Source organism: Ostrea edulis, chromosome 1 (assembly GCF_947568905.1).
Source record: "Ostrea edulis chromosome 1, xbOstEdul1.1, whole genome shotgun sequence".
NCBI lineage: Eukaryota > Metazoa > Mollusca > Bivalvia > Ostreida > Ostreidae > Ostrea > Ostrea edulis.
In genome coordinates, this window is record NC_079164.1 from 48,062,073 (window position 1) to 48,077,577 (window position 15,505).

The 15,505-nt window shown below is 35.2% G+C and overlaps 1 protein-coding gene across 4 annotated transcripts in view; it reads left to right on the top strand.

The window, feature by feature from the left end:
- Positions 1-15,335, top strand: part of LOC125652071 (mediator of RNA polymerase II transcription subunit 24-like) — a 56,560-nt gene extending 41,225 nt beyond the window's left edge. For all 4 annotated transcript variants that reach the window (XM_048881019.2, XM_048880999.2, XM_048881008.2 and 1 more), the window contains 12 exons: positions 2,464-2,609; positions 4,264-4,384; positions 4,878-5,050; positions 7,005-7,104; positions 8,065-8,240; positions 8,465-8,696; positions 9,790-10,024; positions 10,772-10,830; positions 11,251-11,344; positions 11,501-11,575; positions 13,411-13,556; positions 14,921-15,335. In XM_048881019.2, coding sequence (XP_048736976.1) covers positions 2,464-2,609; positions 4,264-4,384; positions 4,878-5,050; positions 7,005-7,104; positions 8,065-8,240; positions 8,465-8,696; positions 9,790-10,024; positions 10,772-10,830; positions 11,251-11,344; positions 11,501-11,575; positions 13,411-13,556; positions 14,921-15,070 — 1,707 coding nt within the window. In that variant the 3' untranslated portion in view covers positions 15,071-15,335. The remainder of the gene's footprint in view (positions 1-2,463; positions 2,610-4,263; positions 4,385-4,877; positions 5,051-7,004; positions 7,105-8,064; positions 8,241-8,464; positions 8,697-9,789; positions 10,025-10,771; positions 10,831-11,250; positions 11,345-11,500; positions 11,576-13,410; positions 13,557-14,920) is intronic.
- The last annotated feature ends 170 nt before the right edge of the window (positions 15,336-15,505 follow it).

Here is a 15,505-nt window from a genome sequence, read left to right on the forward strand (position 1 = left end):
TATTTACATCACATGATTTTGATTGACAGCAAAGGTGTTGTTTTTCCTTTTTAGCTCACTGGAACGACTGTCCAGAGAGCTATTGTCATGACCCTGGTGTCGGGCACTGTCAGCATCACACTTTATGGAAAAAACTTTAACCTGGGCTATATTTTTTTAATCAAAGGGGATAGGGTTTTGATATTTCTCATACAGATACCTCATGAAGAGACGTTTCTTTTGGTTCCAAAACTTTATCACCAAGTGATCTTGACCTTGGACTTTGACCTGCTTTTCAAAAACTTTTGCCAGGGCTATATCTTTTGAACCAAAGGGATGCCCCATGATTAGACCTTTCTTTTGTTTCTAAGACTTTTTGACCTAGTGACCTTTTCTGTGGACTTTGACGTACTTTTCAAAAACTTAACCCGGACTATATTATCTTTTGAGCCAAGGGAGATAGGGCTTTGATATTTTACATATAGATGCCTTATGAAGAGACCCTTGTTTTGGTATACCAAGATATTTGACCTAATTACCTTGGTCTTGAACTTTGATCTACTTTTTCAAAAACTTCACTTTGGCTATATCTTTTGAAGCAAGGTGGATAGGGCTTTGAAATTTTACATATTGATGCCTCGTGGAGAGACATTTGTATTGTTAACACAATGTTTGACTTAATGACCTTGAACTTTGACCTACTTTTCAAACACTTCAATCTTGGCTTTATTTTCTGAACTAAGAGTGATAGGGCATTGATATTTCAAATATAGATACCTCATTACAAGACATTTCTTTTGGTACCAGAACTATTGACCTTGGACTTTTACCTTACTTTCAAAGACTTTAACCTTGGCTAAATGTTTTGAACCAAGGGGGATAGGGATTTGATATTTCATATTTAGATGTCCCATGACCTAGTGACCTTGGACATAGACCTTCTTTTCAAAAACTTTAACCTTTTTATCTTAAGGGGATAGGTTAAGTAGAGTCATGCTTTCCAGTAAGCTACAAGTATGTTGTCTTCAGACAACTCTTGTTAGAAAAGTTACTTAAATACCCTTTATGGGTATTCCTAATCTGGGTTAAGATTTGGCTCGTCTGAATATTTGGACTGACGCCTTGAAGGCATTAACTGTGAAAGTGATGGCAACCATTTTTTTCTCAAAATCTCAATGGCAGAGGAATATGTATCAATGACTAATAAAAACATTTATTTTGTACAAAAACAAGAGAAACCTAATAAAACTATGTTAGATAACCGCTTTTAGTGTAAAGAAATATATAAGGAAGAATTACATCTTGCAAGACAATAATTATTTAATCACCAAAATCACATATTCATGTGCCTGTTTTGAGGTTAAAAAAGTGTTTAAAATAATTAAAAACTGGTGTTTTTACTGAAATATACAATATAGAGCAATTTTCATTGAATTCAGTTTTTGGTGACAAAATTACAGATAATGTCCCTTTCAAAAGTAACTCTCCCATGACCCAACAGTGCTTTTAAAATAATTGACTCCTGTTGAGATTTGACACTTAAATATCCTTGCAAGTCTCGCATGTTTCGCCTAGCTCTTGTTTATTTAACAGACATACTGATCTCTCAGGTAAATTGTAGCTCATGCTTAAGTTCCATCTCACTCTATTTTTACCCATTCTCTTGCAGTATTTGTGAAAATTAGGGGTCTACCTGCAGTACGCTTTTTCCCACTGTATGCTCTGCTGCAATGTTTACCTTCTGCATCATGCATCTGCATTCCGAAAGCAGAAGAGTTGTAAAATCGTCATTCCATGATTTCTACGCCAATTGAGCTGTTGTGTCTCTTTTACAATTGTAATTAAAAGCACTTCTAAACATTCAGTATCTGTATAATTTAAGATTGGTTGGTTTTTTCTTCACATATCTGCTAATAAAATCCTTCATAAGCACAGTCAAAATTGTGTCTAATTAAGGTGAGCTTATCACACATGGGTAAAAAGTTGTGGCACTGTTTCAATTAACAAAGAGTAGCCATTTCAGAATTAATTTAGTTTGATATGACAGAGGATAGAATACTATTAGGCATCAATTCAAAACTCATTTCAGACTTGATTTAGTTTGATATGACAGAGGATAGAATACTATTAGGCATCAATTCAAAACTCAACATTCTTCATTTGATTTTTTTTTGTTATGAATATTGTTTCTCATAATGATAATGATAAATGATTTGTTTTGTGAAAAAAGTAAACCAACTACAGTCAAGTTCTGTAGTATTTAAGTATACCTCTTGCAATCAAACCAGAATAACGATTTATCATTGTTCAGTTTTTTCCACTCTGCTTCTAGATATGTTTTGTTGGTAGTTGTTTACTAGTGAGTGTGTCATACACTAACATCATCTCTGTGTGTGCTCTGCATGCTGTAAGTTACCCTCACTCTGCTTAGTGTCATCTCGGAACATGTGATGAGTATTAACTGACAGCGCGTTCATTTTCCAGACTCTGGATAATGCTGATGCTTCTAAGACTCCAGTGGACGTAATGAGCTGGCTGTGTCTACTGATGTCGGGAAGGAATCTTGATTATATTTTGGCAGGGGCTGCAGCCACAGGAAAACTACAGAGTCTGGCCAACAAACTGGTCAAGTGAGTAGCAAACACAGTACAGACTGACCAACAAACTGGTCAAGTGAGTAGCAAACACAGTACAGACTGACCAACAAACTGGTCAAGTGAGTAGAAAACACAGTACAGACTGACCAACAAACTGGTCAAGTGGTTAGCATACATTTGAAGATTTTTAATTTGAAAGATGTGCAACATTGAATGCTAAAATTGAAATGCAGTTTTTATTTAAAGGACTAATGGCAAAAACTATCAAATGTGGTCCTGTCAGTCATCAAAATTCAATACAGATATCTTCATTTTGTCCAATGACACTTTCATTACTGTAGTTTTAAAATCTCAATCAAATTTTGTTGAGGAATTTTTATGAGCAGAAGTGTAAGATGTTAAAACCAAGCATAGTATTTCAAATCCCTCTATTTTTAGTCAATATATCTTCTCTTCACTTTGATTGGCAATCAACTCTACATGTATTTGGAAAATACAATCAGAAAGATTATTTTAGATAGAATTATGGCAGATTCATAGGGTGTGAGAGTCACTGACAATAAAATGTGTGATTAAAATACACTGTAAATCATATTTTATTCATGAGAACTTTAGTTATGCATGATTTTGCTAGTCATTTGTAAAAAGTTAGTTAATATGAATAAACTCTTAAATATACAAGACTAAAGCAGTAAATAATGATTTATGAAAGTTGTGTCTCATGAATAAATACATCATTGTATCCTTGCAAAGACGAGCCTTGTGAAATAAAAGTGATCTACAGTAGCATGCAGTGGATGATTTGATACTTCTAGAATCTTTTATTAGTGCGAGTGTGGGATTAGGAAATTTCACCCAGGGGACAAGATTCGCAATCTACATGTAGGGTGAGGTTTTGCAAAGTCCTAGACAGCATATCTTGTCCACAAGGTAGAATTTCCGAATCCCGCACAAGTAAATAATGAAAGATCATTTTTCTTACATTTTGTCTACAGTTAAGTGAATTTATTCAGAAGTTTTGAGAAAATTTAAAATCATTGAAATTCTCGTGTAAACTTGAACGCAAAAACTAATTAGACAATCAGAAAGAGCTTACCCAAAACTGGTTTACACTTTATGTGTAAACAAAAAAGAACACTCAAGGCTGCCCCTCAGAAAGCCATCTCAAATCAAAATGTGAAGAAAACAATGCAAAATATTTTATTTCTACATGTAACAAATACATTGTGTCATAATCAATGACGTCGTAGCAGAATCAGAAAAATCTCACATGGATAATGTCAGTCTCACACTGGTGATAATGTGGATAATGTCAGTCTCACACTGGTGATAATGTGAGAAAAGTATTTGTTTTTTTTTGCTTGTTTTACAAATTACTTACTGCCATTCTCTTCTCTTTAAAAAAAACCCCAATACATATACACATGCTCACATTTGACTCTTACACTTCAATTTTTTTTCAAAAATATAGTTTTATAAAAAGATGAATGGATTAGATATTTGTAAAATACATGCATTTTGATTGTGATTTTATATGCCTGTATTAGGAAGAAAAATATAAGATGTAAAAGAAAAAAATTACTTTTATAAAAAAACAAAACAAAAAAAAACCCACAAATTGATATGACATGTATTGTAAATGATAAACAATTGATAGCATTAATTTTTGGAGACTGTCATCTTACAGGATAAATGAATTAGCAAAGCAGACCCAGGGAGAGACGGGGAAGATGTCTCAAACTCGAGTTCTGCTGTTTGACATTTCCTTCCTGATGCTGTGCCACGCATCCCAAATCTACGGTCTGGAGGTAAAATCTCCTTTTGACATACTACAGGCTTTGAAACTTTACACACCTGGTAACATCTCCCTCTAACATGCTACAGGCTTTGAAACTTTACACACCTGGTGGTAACATCTCCCTCTAACATGCTACAGGCTTTGAAACTTTCCACAAGTGAGGTCATATATACTATATAATAATAATACATGTATATGTTGTCTATAAATATCAAAGTTAGGCAAGAAGCTATTATAGGAAGAGGCAATGCTCATGAAAATTTATGTTTCACAAAGACATCTGATAAAATTTCTATAAAAAGCTTACCATTTCATATTCTGGTAAACCTTGTTATCCTTGGTTTAGATCACAGCCACACTGTTAGTTATTTAGATTTACTGATCACAGCCACACTGTTAGTTATTTAGATTTAATGATCACAGCCACACAGTTAGTTATTTAGATTTAATGATCACAGCCACACTGTTAGGTTTTTTTTAAAATTTACTGATCCTTGCTTTAGATCACGGCTCTGACCCCAGAGTATACAGACTCATTCTTCATCCACTGGGCCACTAGGTGTCTCCCTGAAGACGGGAAATATAAATGCATAGATAACTTCACACCTACAGATCAAAGTAAAGTGGATGTACTGATTCAACACTTGGTATCAGGTGTAGACATCAGCAAACTAAGGTAAGGTCTATTGTCACAGATACGCAGGTCAAAAATCCTTGTCAGTTTTTAGCTCAAGTGAGCTTTTCTGATTGAAGTTTGCCTGTTATCTGCCTGTCTGTAAATTTTTCACATTGTCAAATTTTTCTCAGAAACCATGAGCCAATTTCAACAAAATTTTATGCAAACTATCCTTTTTCATTTCATTTTATTCAGATATAAGATATCACAGAATGGCAGGAATTTACAAAATTGAGACCTGTCACATATAAATCTCAGCACTATACAATTCACATTGTAACAAAAATTATATACAGATTCATGTGATACGCAATTTCTGTGATATTAGTTCTTCTGTGATGGAGGTACGTTTAGTATTTTATTGAACGCACGGGTGGGTACAAGATGTATACAGTCTGCACATACAGTGTACATGTATATTATAGACTGGCTATGTAAATAAGGATAAAAGTTGTGAAAGTGTATATTTGTTTATATCAGCTGTTGGTGTACATCAAACTGACCATAAAATAAGATTAATTTGTTTGAATTAGGCCATTAAATTAAATATGAAATTATCATTTACTTTCTCTTCGACACAAGTGATACTTTTATCAAAGCTATTTTATTATCAAATATTCATAAACTTACTGAATTTGTTTCCCTGCTGTTTGGTAAGTTACATGACAGCTGGTAATCATCCTCTAGGCAGTAAATGAATACAACAATAAGTATTCATACCCACCGTGTGGGTACAAAGTCACCACGGGGGTACAAAATTGTATTTTGTGTCTCACTGTGCATTAGACTTCAACAAAGGGAAACAACTATTGGGCAACTCAGAAGTTGCATGTTGGCATGGCATACAGATGATATTAGCTACCTAAGAATGGCCCTAAAAAAGCTCATACAAGCTTATTTCCAAAGGGATCCTCATAGTCCTTAGATAAAAGGAATTCAAGTTTATTCAATTCAATGGAATGGCCATACAATCTTCCCAAGGTAAATAATAATAAGAATTAGCAAACATGCAGGAATTAAAAATTCTTCCAAGGAGTCCTGCAGAGAAGTATTATCCCATTAGGACATTGGGGGTTCTTCTAAAGTGTTTTTGGATGATGAAGTTGAAGGTCAATTCAGGGTTACAAGTTAACCTCGTGGTTTTTTTTGTTGGAAAATAATCTTTTACATCACAGTTAATCAGAATCATGTTGCAAATTTTAGAAATAAGTTGTAGTGTACACGTCAGGTTTCAGTTGTCAGAGAATGAGAAATATGTTGTAGTGTACAGGTTTCAGTTGTCAGAGAATGAGAAATATGTTGTAGTGTACAGGTTTCAGTTGTCAGAGAATGAGAAATATGTTGTAGTGTACAGGTTTCAGTTGTCAGAGAATGAGAAATATGTTGTAGTGTACAGGTTTCAGTTGTCAGAGAATGAGAAATATGTTGTATTGTACAGGTTTCAGTTGTCAGAGAACGAGAAATATGTTGTATTGTACAGGTTTCAGTTGTCAGAGAATGAGAAATATGTTGTAGTGTACAGGTTTCAGTTGTCAGACGAGAAATATGTTGTAGTGTACAGGTTTCAGTTGTCAGAGAACGAGAAATATGTTGTAGTGTACAGGTTTCAGTTGCCAGCGAATAAGAAATATGTTGTAGTGTACAGGTTTCAGTTGTCAGAGAATGAGAAATATGTTGTAGTGTACAGGTTTCAATTGTCAGAGAATGAGAAATATGTTGTAGTGTGCAGGTTTCAGTTGTCAGAGAACGAGAAATATGTTGTAGTGTACAGGTTTCAGTTGTCAGAGAACGAGAAATATGTTGTAGTGTACAGGTTTCAGTTGTCAAAATTTTTTAATCAAATCAACAGGCTTGAATCTTTGTATCATAAAATTACGAAATGTTGTACATGTGTGTGTGTGTTTACCTATACATTTGCTGGTAACTATTTTGTTTTTCTGTGCATTCCTTCCAGCATCACAAGGTTGAATGAATTTTGTTTGAATTTTCCGTTGGCTGTCCAAGAAATTCTGATTGCCTGGGAACATGGTGCAATTGTCACCGACACAATAAAGGTGAGGATTTTTGGTAGTGCTGATGATATTATAAATCACATTTTATTTATGAGAGCATTATATTTACATGTAATTTCGTGAGATTGGCCATTCGCAAAAATTCGTGAAAGTTATGTCTTGTGAATAAATACATCGTTTTACCCTTGCGAAAATTTGTATCCTCGCGAAATAAGGTGATCTACCATACATGGCAACTGGATGCTAGATAATGGAGAGGAGACTAATGTTCTGTCCAGTAGAGATAGATAGGTTAAATATAATACGTACAACATTAGTGCTACACATACATGGAAATCTCAACCTAGTAATAACAATACTTATTAAAAGAAGGTAACCCAGTTAGGGCAAGCATTATTCTTCCCCTTCTGTCAATAAGCATGCACAAAACATAAGTATATACAAACATGTAGACAATAAAAATACATGCAATCACGAATTATTTCGATATTGTTTTACATATTTTTTTACTTGCTGCTTAAAAGCTTTGAGTGATGGTGACATTTTTATATGTACAGGTAAATCATTCCATGAAATTGCTGTAGAGTATTGAAAAGGGGTTTGAAAAAAGTTTACATTTACGAGAAGTGGCAAACACAAGTCAAAGTTTTATTCATTTCAAAGTTTGTATTGATTATAGCATTGGAACTGAAACATGCAGTTTAAATTAGTAGGTATGGAATTGAACAGGGCTTTGAATAACAGGACATACTTATTTACTGCTAGCTCTTCACGGACTGTCAGCCAATAAATTCAAGGGGAGCATTTAAAATATACCATAAAGCTCGTTTTTGAAGTTGATGAGCCCTATCAAGATTTGCGTGGGGGCATATCTTTATTTATACCCAGTACATGTATAAACAGTATGAATGATTTTTTGTTTAAATGAGAGAGAACTTGTTGATTAAATAATATTAGTCTCTTTCTTGATGAGTACTCTCATTTGATGTCATTGTTCCACAGGTGATTGTAGAGAATATAAAGAACAAAATGTGCTGTATCAACATTGTGCTGTGTGCTTGGTTGTGCAGTTACATTAGTATGGTACCAGACAAGGCCCGTGAGAAGCCATTACAAATGATTCAGATGTTACAAGCACCTGCCATGAATCCAGATCCTGACCATAATTACAATGAAAGGTCAAACTGTTTGCTAATCACTGCTATACTTCTTAAAAGATGTTAAAAAAATTATTTTTATTTTAAAAAGGTACTAACTATCTGTACATGTTATTGTATTCAGAGAGGTAGCCCAAATAAAGATTTCAAGAAAAATTTGTATAGAAGTTGTATACAGATTAGACCAATTTTTTGATTAAGGAGTAAAAAAAATACACTATGTAACTGGTGTTTCTTTTTAACAGATATGCTTTAATGACTCCAATCCTACAAAAACTTATCAATGACATACTACCAATGTCTCAGCGAATAAACTTTATCAGCTACGTCCCATCTGACAAGCTCCCTAGTGAGGTCATGGATGAGTGCATTAAGGAAGTCTTCAAACACGGCTGGCTAGACATTAAGTCGGTTCAGACTTTGGAATATCTCCTCAATCTCTGTGGATCTGACTGGTTCTGTGACAGATGTATAGAGGTAAGACAAGATGAACTTTTACCTGCAGTTCTGTGACGGATGTTTAGAGGTAGTACAAGACGAACTTTTACCTGTAGATCTGACTGGTTCTGTGACAAAAGACTAGCTTTACCTGTAGATCTGACTGGTTCTGTGACAGAACACTAGCTTTACCTGTAGATCTGACTGGTTCTGTGACAGAACACTAGCTTTACCTGTAGATTTGACTGGTTCTGTGACAGAACACTAGCTTTACCTGTAGATCTAACTGGTTCTATGACAGAAGACTAGCTTTACCTGTAGATCTGACTGGTTCTGTGACAACACTAGCTTTACCTGTAGATCTGACTGGTTCTGTGACAGAACACTAGCTTTACCTGTAGATCTGACTGGTTCTATGACAGAAGACTAGCTTTACCTGTAGATCTGACTGGTTCTGTGACAACACTAGCTTTACCTGTAGATCTGACTGGTTCTGTGACAGAAGACTAGCTTTACCTGTAGATCTAACTGGTTCTATGACAGAACACTAGCTTTACCTGTAGATCTGACTGGTTCTGTGACAGAACACTAGCTTTACCTGTAGATCTGACTGGTTCTATGACAGAACACTAGCTTTACCTGTAGATTTGACTGGTTCTGTGACAGAGCACTAGCTTTACCTGTAGAACTGACTGGTTCTGTGACAGAGCACTAGCTTTACCTGTAGATCTGATGTGTTATGTTATAGAAGACTAGCTTTACCTGTGTCCATTATTATTGTGGACTAGTTCCATTTTTCTCCATTTGGTCTCTGATCTTAGCAAGGCCTTAATATTTATCTCATGTATGGAAGTAGCATAAATTGTAGTTTTCTTTATCTTGTACAGTTCAAAGGTTATGATCAAGGTTAAAGTGCAGACAGACAGACAAATTAAGAATACCCCCCCCCCCCCCCCATAATATTATTTTGTGATACTGTAAATGGACATTTATATAACTTTTACTTTCAACATTTTGCCTCTGGTGTTATCTAATTTTTGTTTCTTTCGTATCCATGGATATGTGAGCATATTAATAACAGTCTGCGTCTGAACAGTACTATAGAGTAGAATGTTAATAATCCTTGATTCAGGTGATGCTTGAGAGCAGTCGTATGGAGGACCTGATGAAGGCATTAAGCCTGGTGTATGCGATATTCCACATGGACCTGGAACACATCACTCTCAGTCTGCTATTCCACACTCTGCCACGCCTCCTTCAGACCACCCACTACCACACCCTGCTCACCGACCCCCGGGGCAGCACTCTAGCCAAACTATCCGTAATGGTTCTTGTGTCTGCTCAAAACTCAAAGAATTCTGAAAAAGGTCAGTTTGATAACAGCACTACATATATGTTACTATGCAGAACTAATTTGTACAAATGTTTAACTCAGAAATATATTGATATTGAACACCTTCTGTTGGAAAGTGTGCTAAGATTGTAACAAGGACCATGACCATTCTTAAATTACGTGTGAAAACAGATTTTATACATGCAGTACATACACTATGACACATTTGTCAGTACAGGTACAGTAAAGTTAAACTCTATATATTACATTCAGACACTATGCCACATTTGTTGGGTGAATTCTATGTTTTACATTCAGACACTACGCCACATTTGTCAGGTGAATTCTATGTTTCATTGCATTCAGACACTATGCCACATTTGTCAGTTGAATTCTATTTTACATTCAGACACTATACCACATTTGTCAGTACATTTGTCAGTTGAATTCTATGTTTTACATTTGGACATTATACAACATTTGTCAGTTGAATTCTATGTTTTACATTCAGACACTATACCACATTTGTCAGTTGAATTCTGTGTTTTACATTCAGACACTATACCACATTTGTCAGTTGAATTCTGTGTTTTACATTCAGACACTATACCACATTTGTCAGTTGAATTCTATGTTTTACATTCAGACACTATACCACATTTGTCAGTTGTATTCTATGTTTTACATTCAGACACTATACCACATTTGTCAGTTGAATTCTATGTTTTACATTCAGACACTATACCACATTTGTCAGTTGAATTCTGTGTTTTACATTCAGACACTATACCACATTTGAGAAGAGGACGAAAGAGATCCAGGAAGGAAGTAGAACTAGAGGTAGGTCATTGGTAAATGTAGGTCACTTGTAAATGTAGGTCACTGGTAAATGTAGGTCACTGGTAAATGTAGGTCACTTGTAAATGTAGGTCACTTGTAAATGTAGGTCACTGGTAAATGAAGGTCACTGGTAAATGTAGGTCACTTGTAAATGTAGGTTACTGGTAAATGAAGATCACTGGTAAATGTAGGTCACTGGTAAATGTAGGTCACTTGTAAAAGTAGGTCACTGGTAAATGAAGGTCACTGGTAAATGTAGGTCACTGGTAAATGTACATTGCTTGTAATGTAACATTTAAAAAAGTTTTTTACCCGATTATAACATGTATGGATGTACAGGTGTGATAGCAAGGGGGCAGGTTTGTTCCTGTAAGCAGCACTTGCGTTTGTAACATCTCATTAAAACTGTTTGTTAATCAGGATGTGGAGGAGACAGAGTGCCGGCCTGTCAAAAGAAGCAAATCCTCGTCGCTGGAGCCCCAGCTTACCCTGGACTCTGAGGGATTCAACTTCGGTACAGTTTTCACGACGCTATATCATTAACGCTTGAACTTAATTTTTCACTATATTGTTCTTCAGCCAAATCAATGGAACATTATATGTTGTGACTTTGAGGAAAGGAATACACCTCAGTGTTTCTCTAATGACTGAAATCTCGGTTCTTTTCTAGATTTTCTGACAGCTAAGGAGGATGGAGAGACTTCACCAACATTTGATACCAAAGATCCTCTGAACAAATCTTTGGGTGAGTATTTTACAGACATATAAAATTACATCAGATTACTCTTTGAGTTTGACACAAAAGACCCACTAGATAGATCTATGGATGAAGATTTTACAAATTTATTAAACTTCATCAGCAGAGTAAAAAGACAAGCAGTGCCCTCTTGCTGGTTTACGTATTATTTTAAATATTGCTTATTTTGAAATGAAAATAATTTCCCAACAATACATTTTCTATTTTCTAGCTCACCTGGCCCTGGTATCATGAAACATCTGAATCTTAAGTCAAGATTTAAATATCGTGATGAAATGATTGAGAAGTCAATAATTCCAAAATAAAACTGTTAATCAATATCGTTTCATCAAATTTCAGTTCAAAAGTAATGAACATCTTACAGGTGATTGAAATTATGACTTATATCTGAGTCTGTCACATGATCCTGGGGTCTGAGCTATAAGGTCAAGTGAGCTTCTTTGATCATCTGTTGTCTGTCTGTCCATAAACTTTTCACATTTTTTTCTTCTCTTGAAACACTAGATCAGTTTCAACCAAACTTGCCATAAACATCATTGGGTAAAGGGGATTCAAAATTCTTCAAAGGAAGAATGAGACCCCCCATTCAAAGGAGAGAAAATTAAGAAATGTTGAAAATATGGTGGCATTTTTTAAAAACCACTGGATCAGAAAAGACAAAAGCTTCCTCAAAGAATCTATATTAAAAATGGTTAATATCATGGCCCCCAGGGGGTAGGATGGAGCCACAATAGGAAATCAAAATTTTAAATGGGAATAAATGAGAAAAAATCTTCTCAAGAACAACATATGCTAAGTCATGTTTATATGCAAGCATCCTCGAGTAGTGCAGATTCAATTTTGTTCAAATCATGACCGCGGTGGGTAGGATGGGGCCACAATATGGGATCAAAGTTTTATAATGGACTATATAGGGGAAAACTTAAAAGAAACCCAAAGACCTTATCAATCACCTGAATATTAGTTAAAAGAATCAGAAACCCCCAGGGGTATGAAATCTATTATAATCTCCCTGTTCTACATATGTAACCTAAATTCTAATCAGCAGTATAAAACGATGTGTTTGCTCCTGAAAAAGCCCATATTGATGAAAAACTTCACATATATGCTATCACAACACTATATGACTATTTTGGACCTGCCCTAGCATCAGAAATTTTGAGACATTCCTTTCTGCTTTTCTTTAATATGCATGTAGTTTTTATATAGTATCATCAAAATAAAAGAAGTCTTTCAAATGATAGACATTTAATCATTATGACCATTTTGGCCTCACCCTGTTACCAAAACTCCTACCACTGGGATCATGAAGTTATAAAGTGTGGTAAAGGGCTACCTGTTCCTTCTAAACATCTGTTTAGTATCAATAGCAATAAAGAATGTTTACACATAAACACTATATGCCAGGTTTGGCCCTGTCCTGGAGTCAGAACCTCTACCCCGAGAATCATGAAATTTAGATTGCAGTCAAAGCCTTCCTATTCTACATGACTGCATTTAGTGGGTTGTTTTTTTCCATCACTTGAAAGTCTTTAAAAATCTTATGCACAAAGAATCCGCACCATGATTGGTGTGCAAGCTGCATGCATCCTCTGGTAGTTCAGATTCAAGTTTAGTCATGTCCTGGCCTTGTTGTGTATGCGTGTTTGTGTGTGTTTTCAAAATAACAATTAATGACACTTATTATTCATTTTCGAAATGTGATAGGATATTATATTTATCGCTGATACTACTAAGTTTTTAGGTGACAGAATTTTGCAATGTTTTGAGTATGGTACCCTACCGGCTACAGTATATAGTAGTTGCACTTTTGTTTTCTGCAGCTAACCTAATGCGGCTGATGAACACTCTATCCCAGGACAGCCAGGTCTCTCCCCGTTTGAGTTTTATCATCAGCTTTGTCCGAGAAGCCATTCACAGTGGCAGTCAGAATGCCAAGTTTGTCCTCCAGTTTATGCCACCACAAATGGTTTGTGTCTTTACATGATGTATATAATGTTTCTTCCTGTTTATTGATCCTTATCAATAAATGAATAATAGTTTTGTTTAAACTCACATCTGATCTATTGAATTATTACACCAGTGCTTAACAACAGAGTATGCCTTACAGACACTTGCTTTGAACATTTTTTTCTACCTCCATTTGAAGAGTTCCAATTTTTATATTTTTACAGGTTTTTTTTTACAAAATTTGGGCATGCTTGAAAGCTTCCTTACTGTAGAGCATTTATTGATACAACCAGAACAATTTTTTTAATCAATGTGTGAAAAAAGTCAATCTAATTAATATCAGATCCAAAGATACGTTCACAATTGCTACAATAGGATCTGACATAACCCCATAGGTGGTCACACACATGACCTTTGGCTTGGAATATTCATGAGAACTATCAGCCAGTCAGATTGGCGCCATACAGACAATGATGGCTATTTAGGCGGTTTCCGGCAATTCGTAAACAAGTTGTAGTAATCTATTTCACACAAATTTTTTTCCACACTACAGGGGTTGAAGCTAACTTTTTATGTCACCAGTCCAGCCAGACTGATCGAGTATAATTCCAACCAGTCCACAGAAAAATTTACCAGTCCAACAGAGTTTTCCAGAAATAATTAAACATAAGCATATGTTAATTTCGAGCCCTGCACTATAAAATTGTATATTCTCACTTAAGAAATTTTAAACTTTCGTAATAGTGCCTAATCTATTCTGTTCATACAAACAACAAAACGTACGATATAAAATACACCCATATTAAATTGTGAATTGCGATCTATGTATGAATTGGGATAGGTACGATTTGAATAGTTTTCAAGATGGTTTACTTAATTAACGCAAGGAATATAACGGCAGTCGACGTAAACGGTACATTGTGACATTACATCTAGCTGTGATGCGTTTTCTTTCAAACGAAACAATTGCAACCATTTTCCTTGAATTGTGAACACCACGATTTCATATGCAATGCGCTGATTGGCTAACATAAAGTTCACATAAACATGACCCCTAGTCGGGTTATGTCAGATCTTCTTACACAGAGTATACGGTGCGGATCTAAGAAGTCTGATTTTAATTAGATTGGTTACAAAGTGTTTATATATGGGAAACCTCTGAAAACAAATACCCAGTAAACACTAAAAACAATTTGGTCAACTTGACTTAATTCAATTTATAATTTTGCTATTTTTACATGTTTTGCATATTAACATTTTGTACAGAAATATTTGAAAACAGAAGTTTTTTTTTGGTAGCAAGTTTCCTTTAAAACTACAATGTACTATATGCATATAATATCCAGAACACTTAAAAACGTTTTGTGTGTGTGTGTTTTCTAGGTGTCAAATCTACTGAGAAGTGTACAAGGTATTCTGAACAATAGACACATTCTTCACATCTGTGACCTGACAACAAGTATCGGCAGGAAAGTAGCCACCCAGGCGATCTGTCAGAACTCCAAACTTCACAAGTCAGCCAACAGTGCGTGAAAAAAAACCAGAACCTGATTCTTTAAAGATGGAGATTTTATATTGGCACGACAAGTACATTTGTACGTCGAAGGAAACAGCCGATCTGAGATGTCAAATTATAGAAGTTTCATGGAACATCAAAGTGCTCCATTACCGTGGAGATAGCATGACATGGCGGTGATCTAGCACACCTGTCAACAGGTGTATCATAATCACATGAACTTGTATCTCAATGTTACTTCATTTTTTACATCATGAAAAATAAAATATTGAAGAAACTTAATTTCATTCTGTGATGAAAGTGAACCATGTCTCCAAACAAGCTTATCTTCAGCTTTACAATTTTGACCTTGATAAACGACTTTGATTGGTCATGTAGCTTTGACCTAGACCTACAAGTTCATCAAGCTCAATGTATCTGTTGTGTAGTTCAAAGGTTGTGACAAAGGTTAA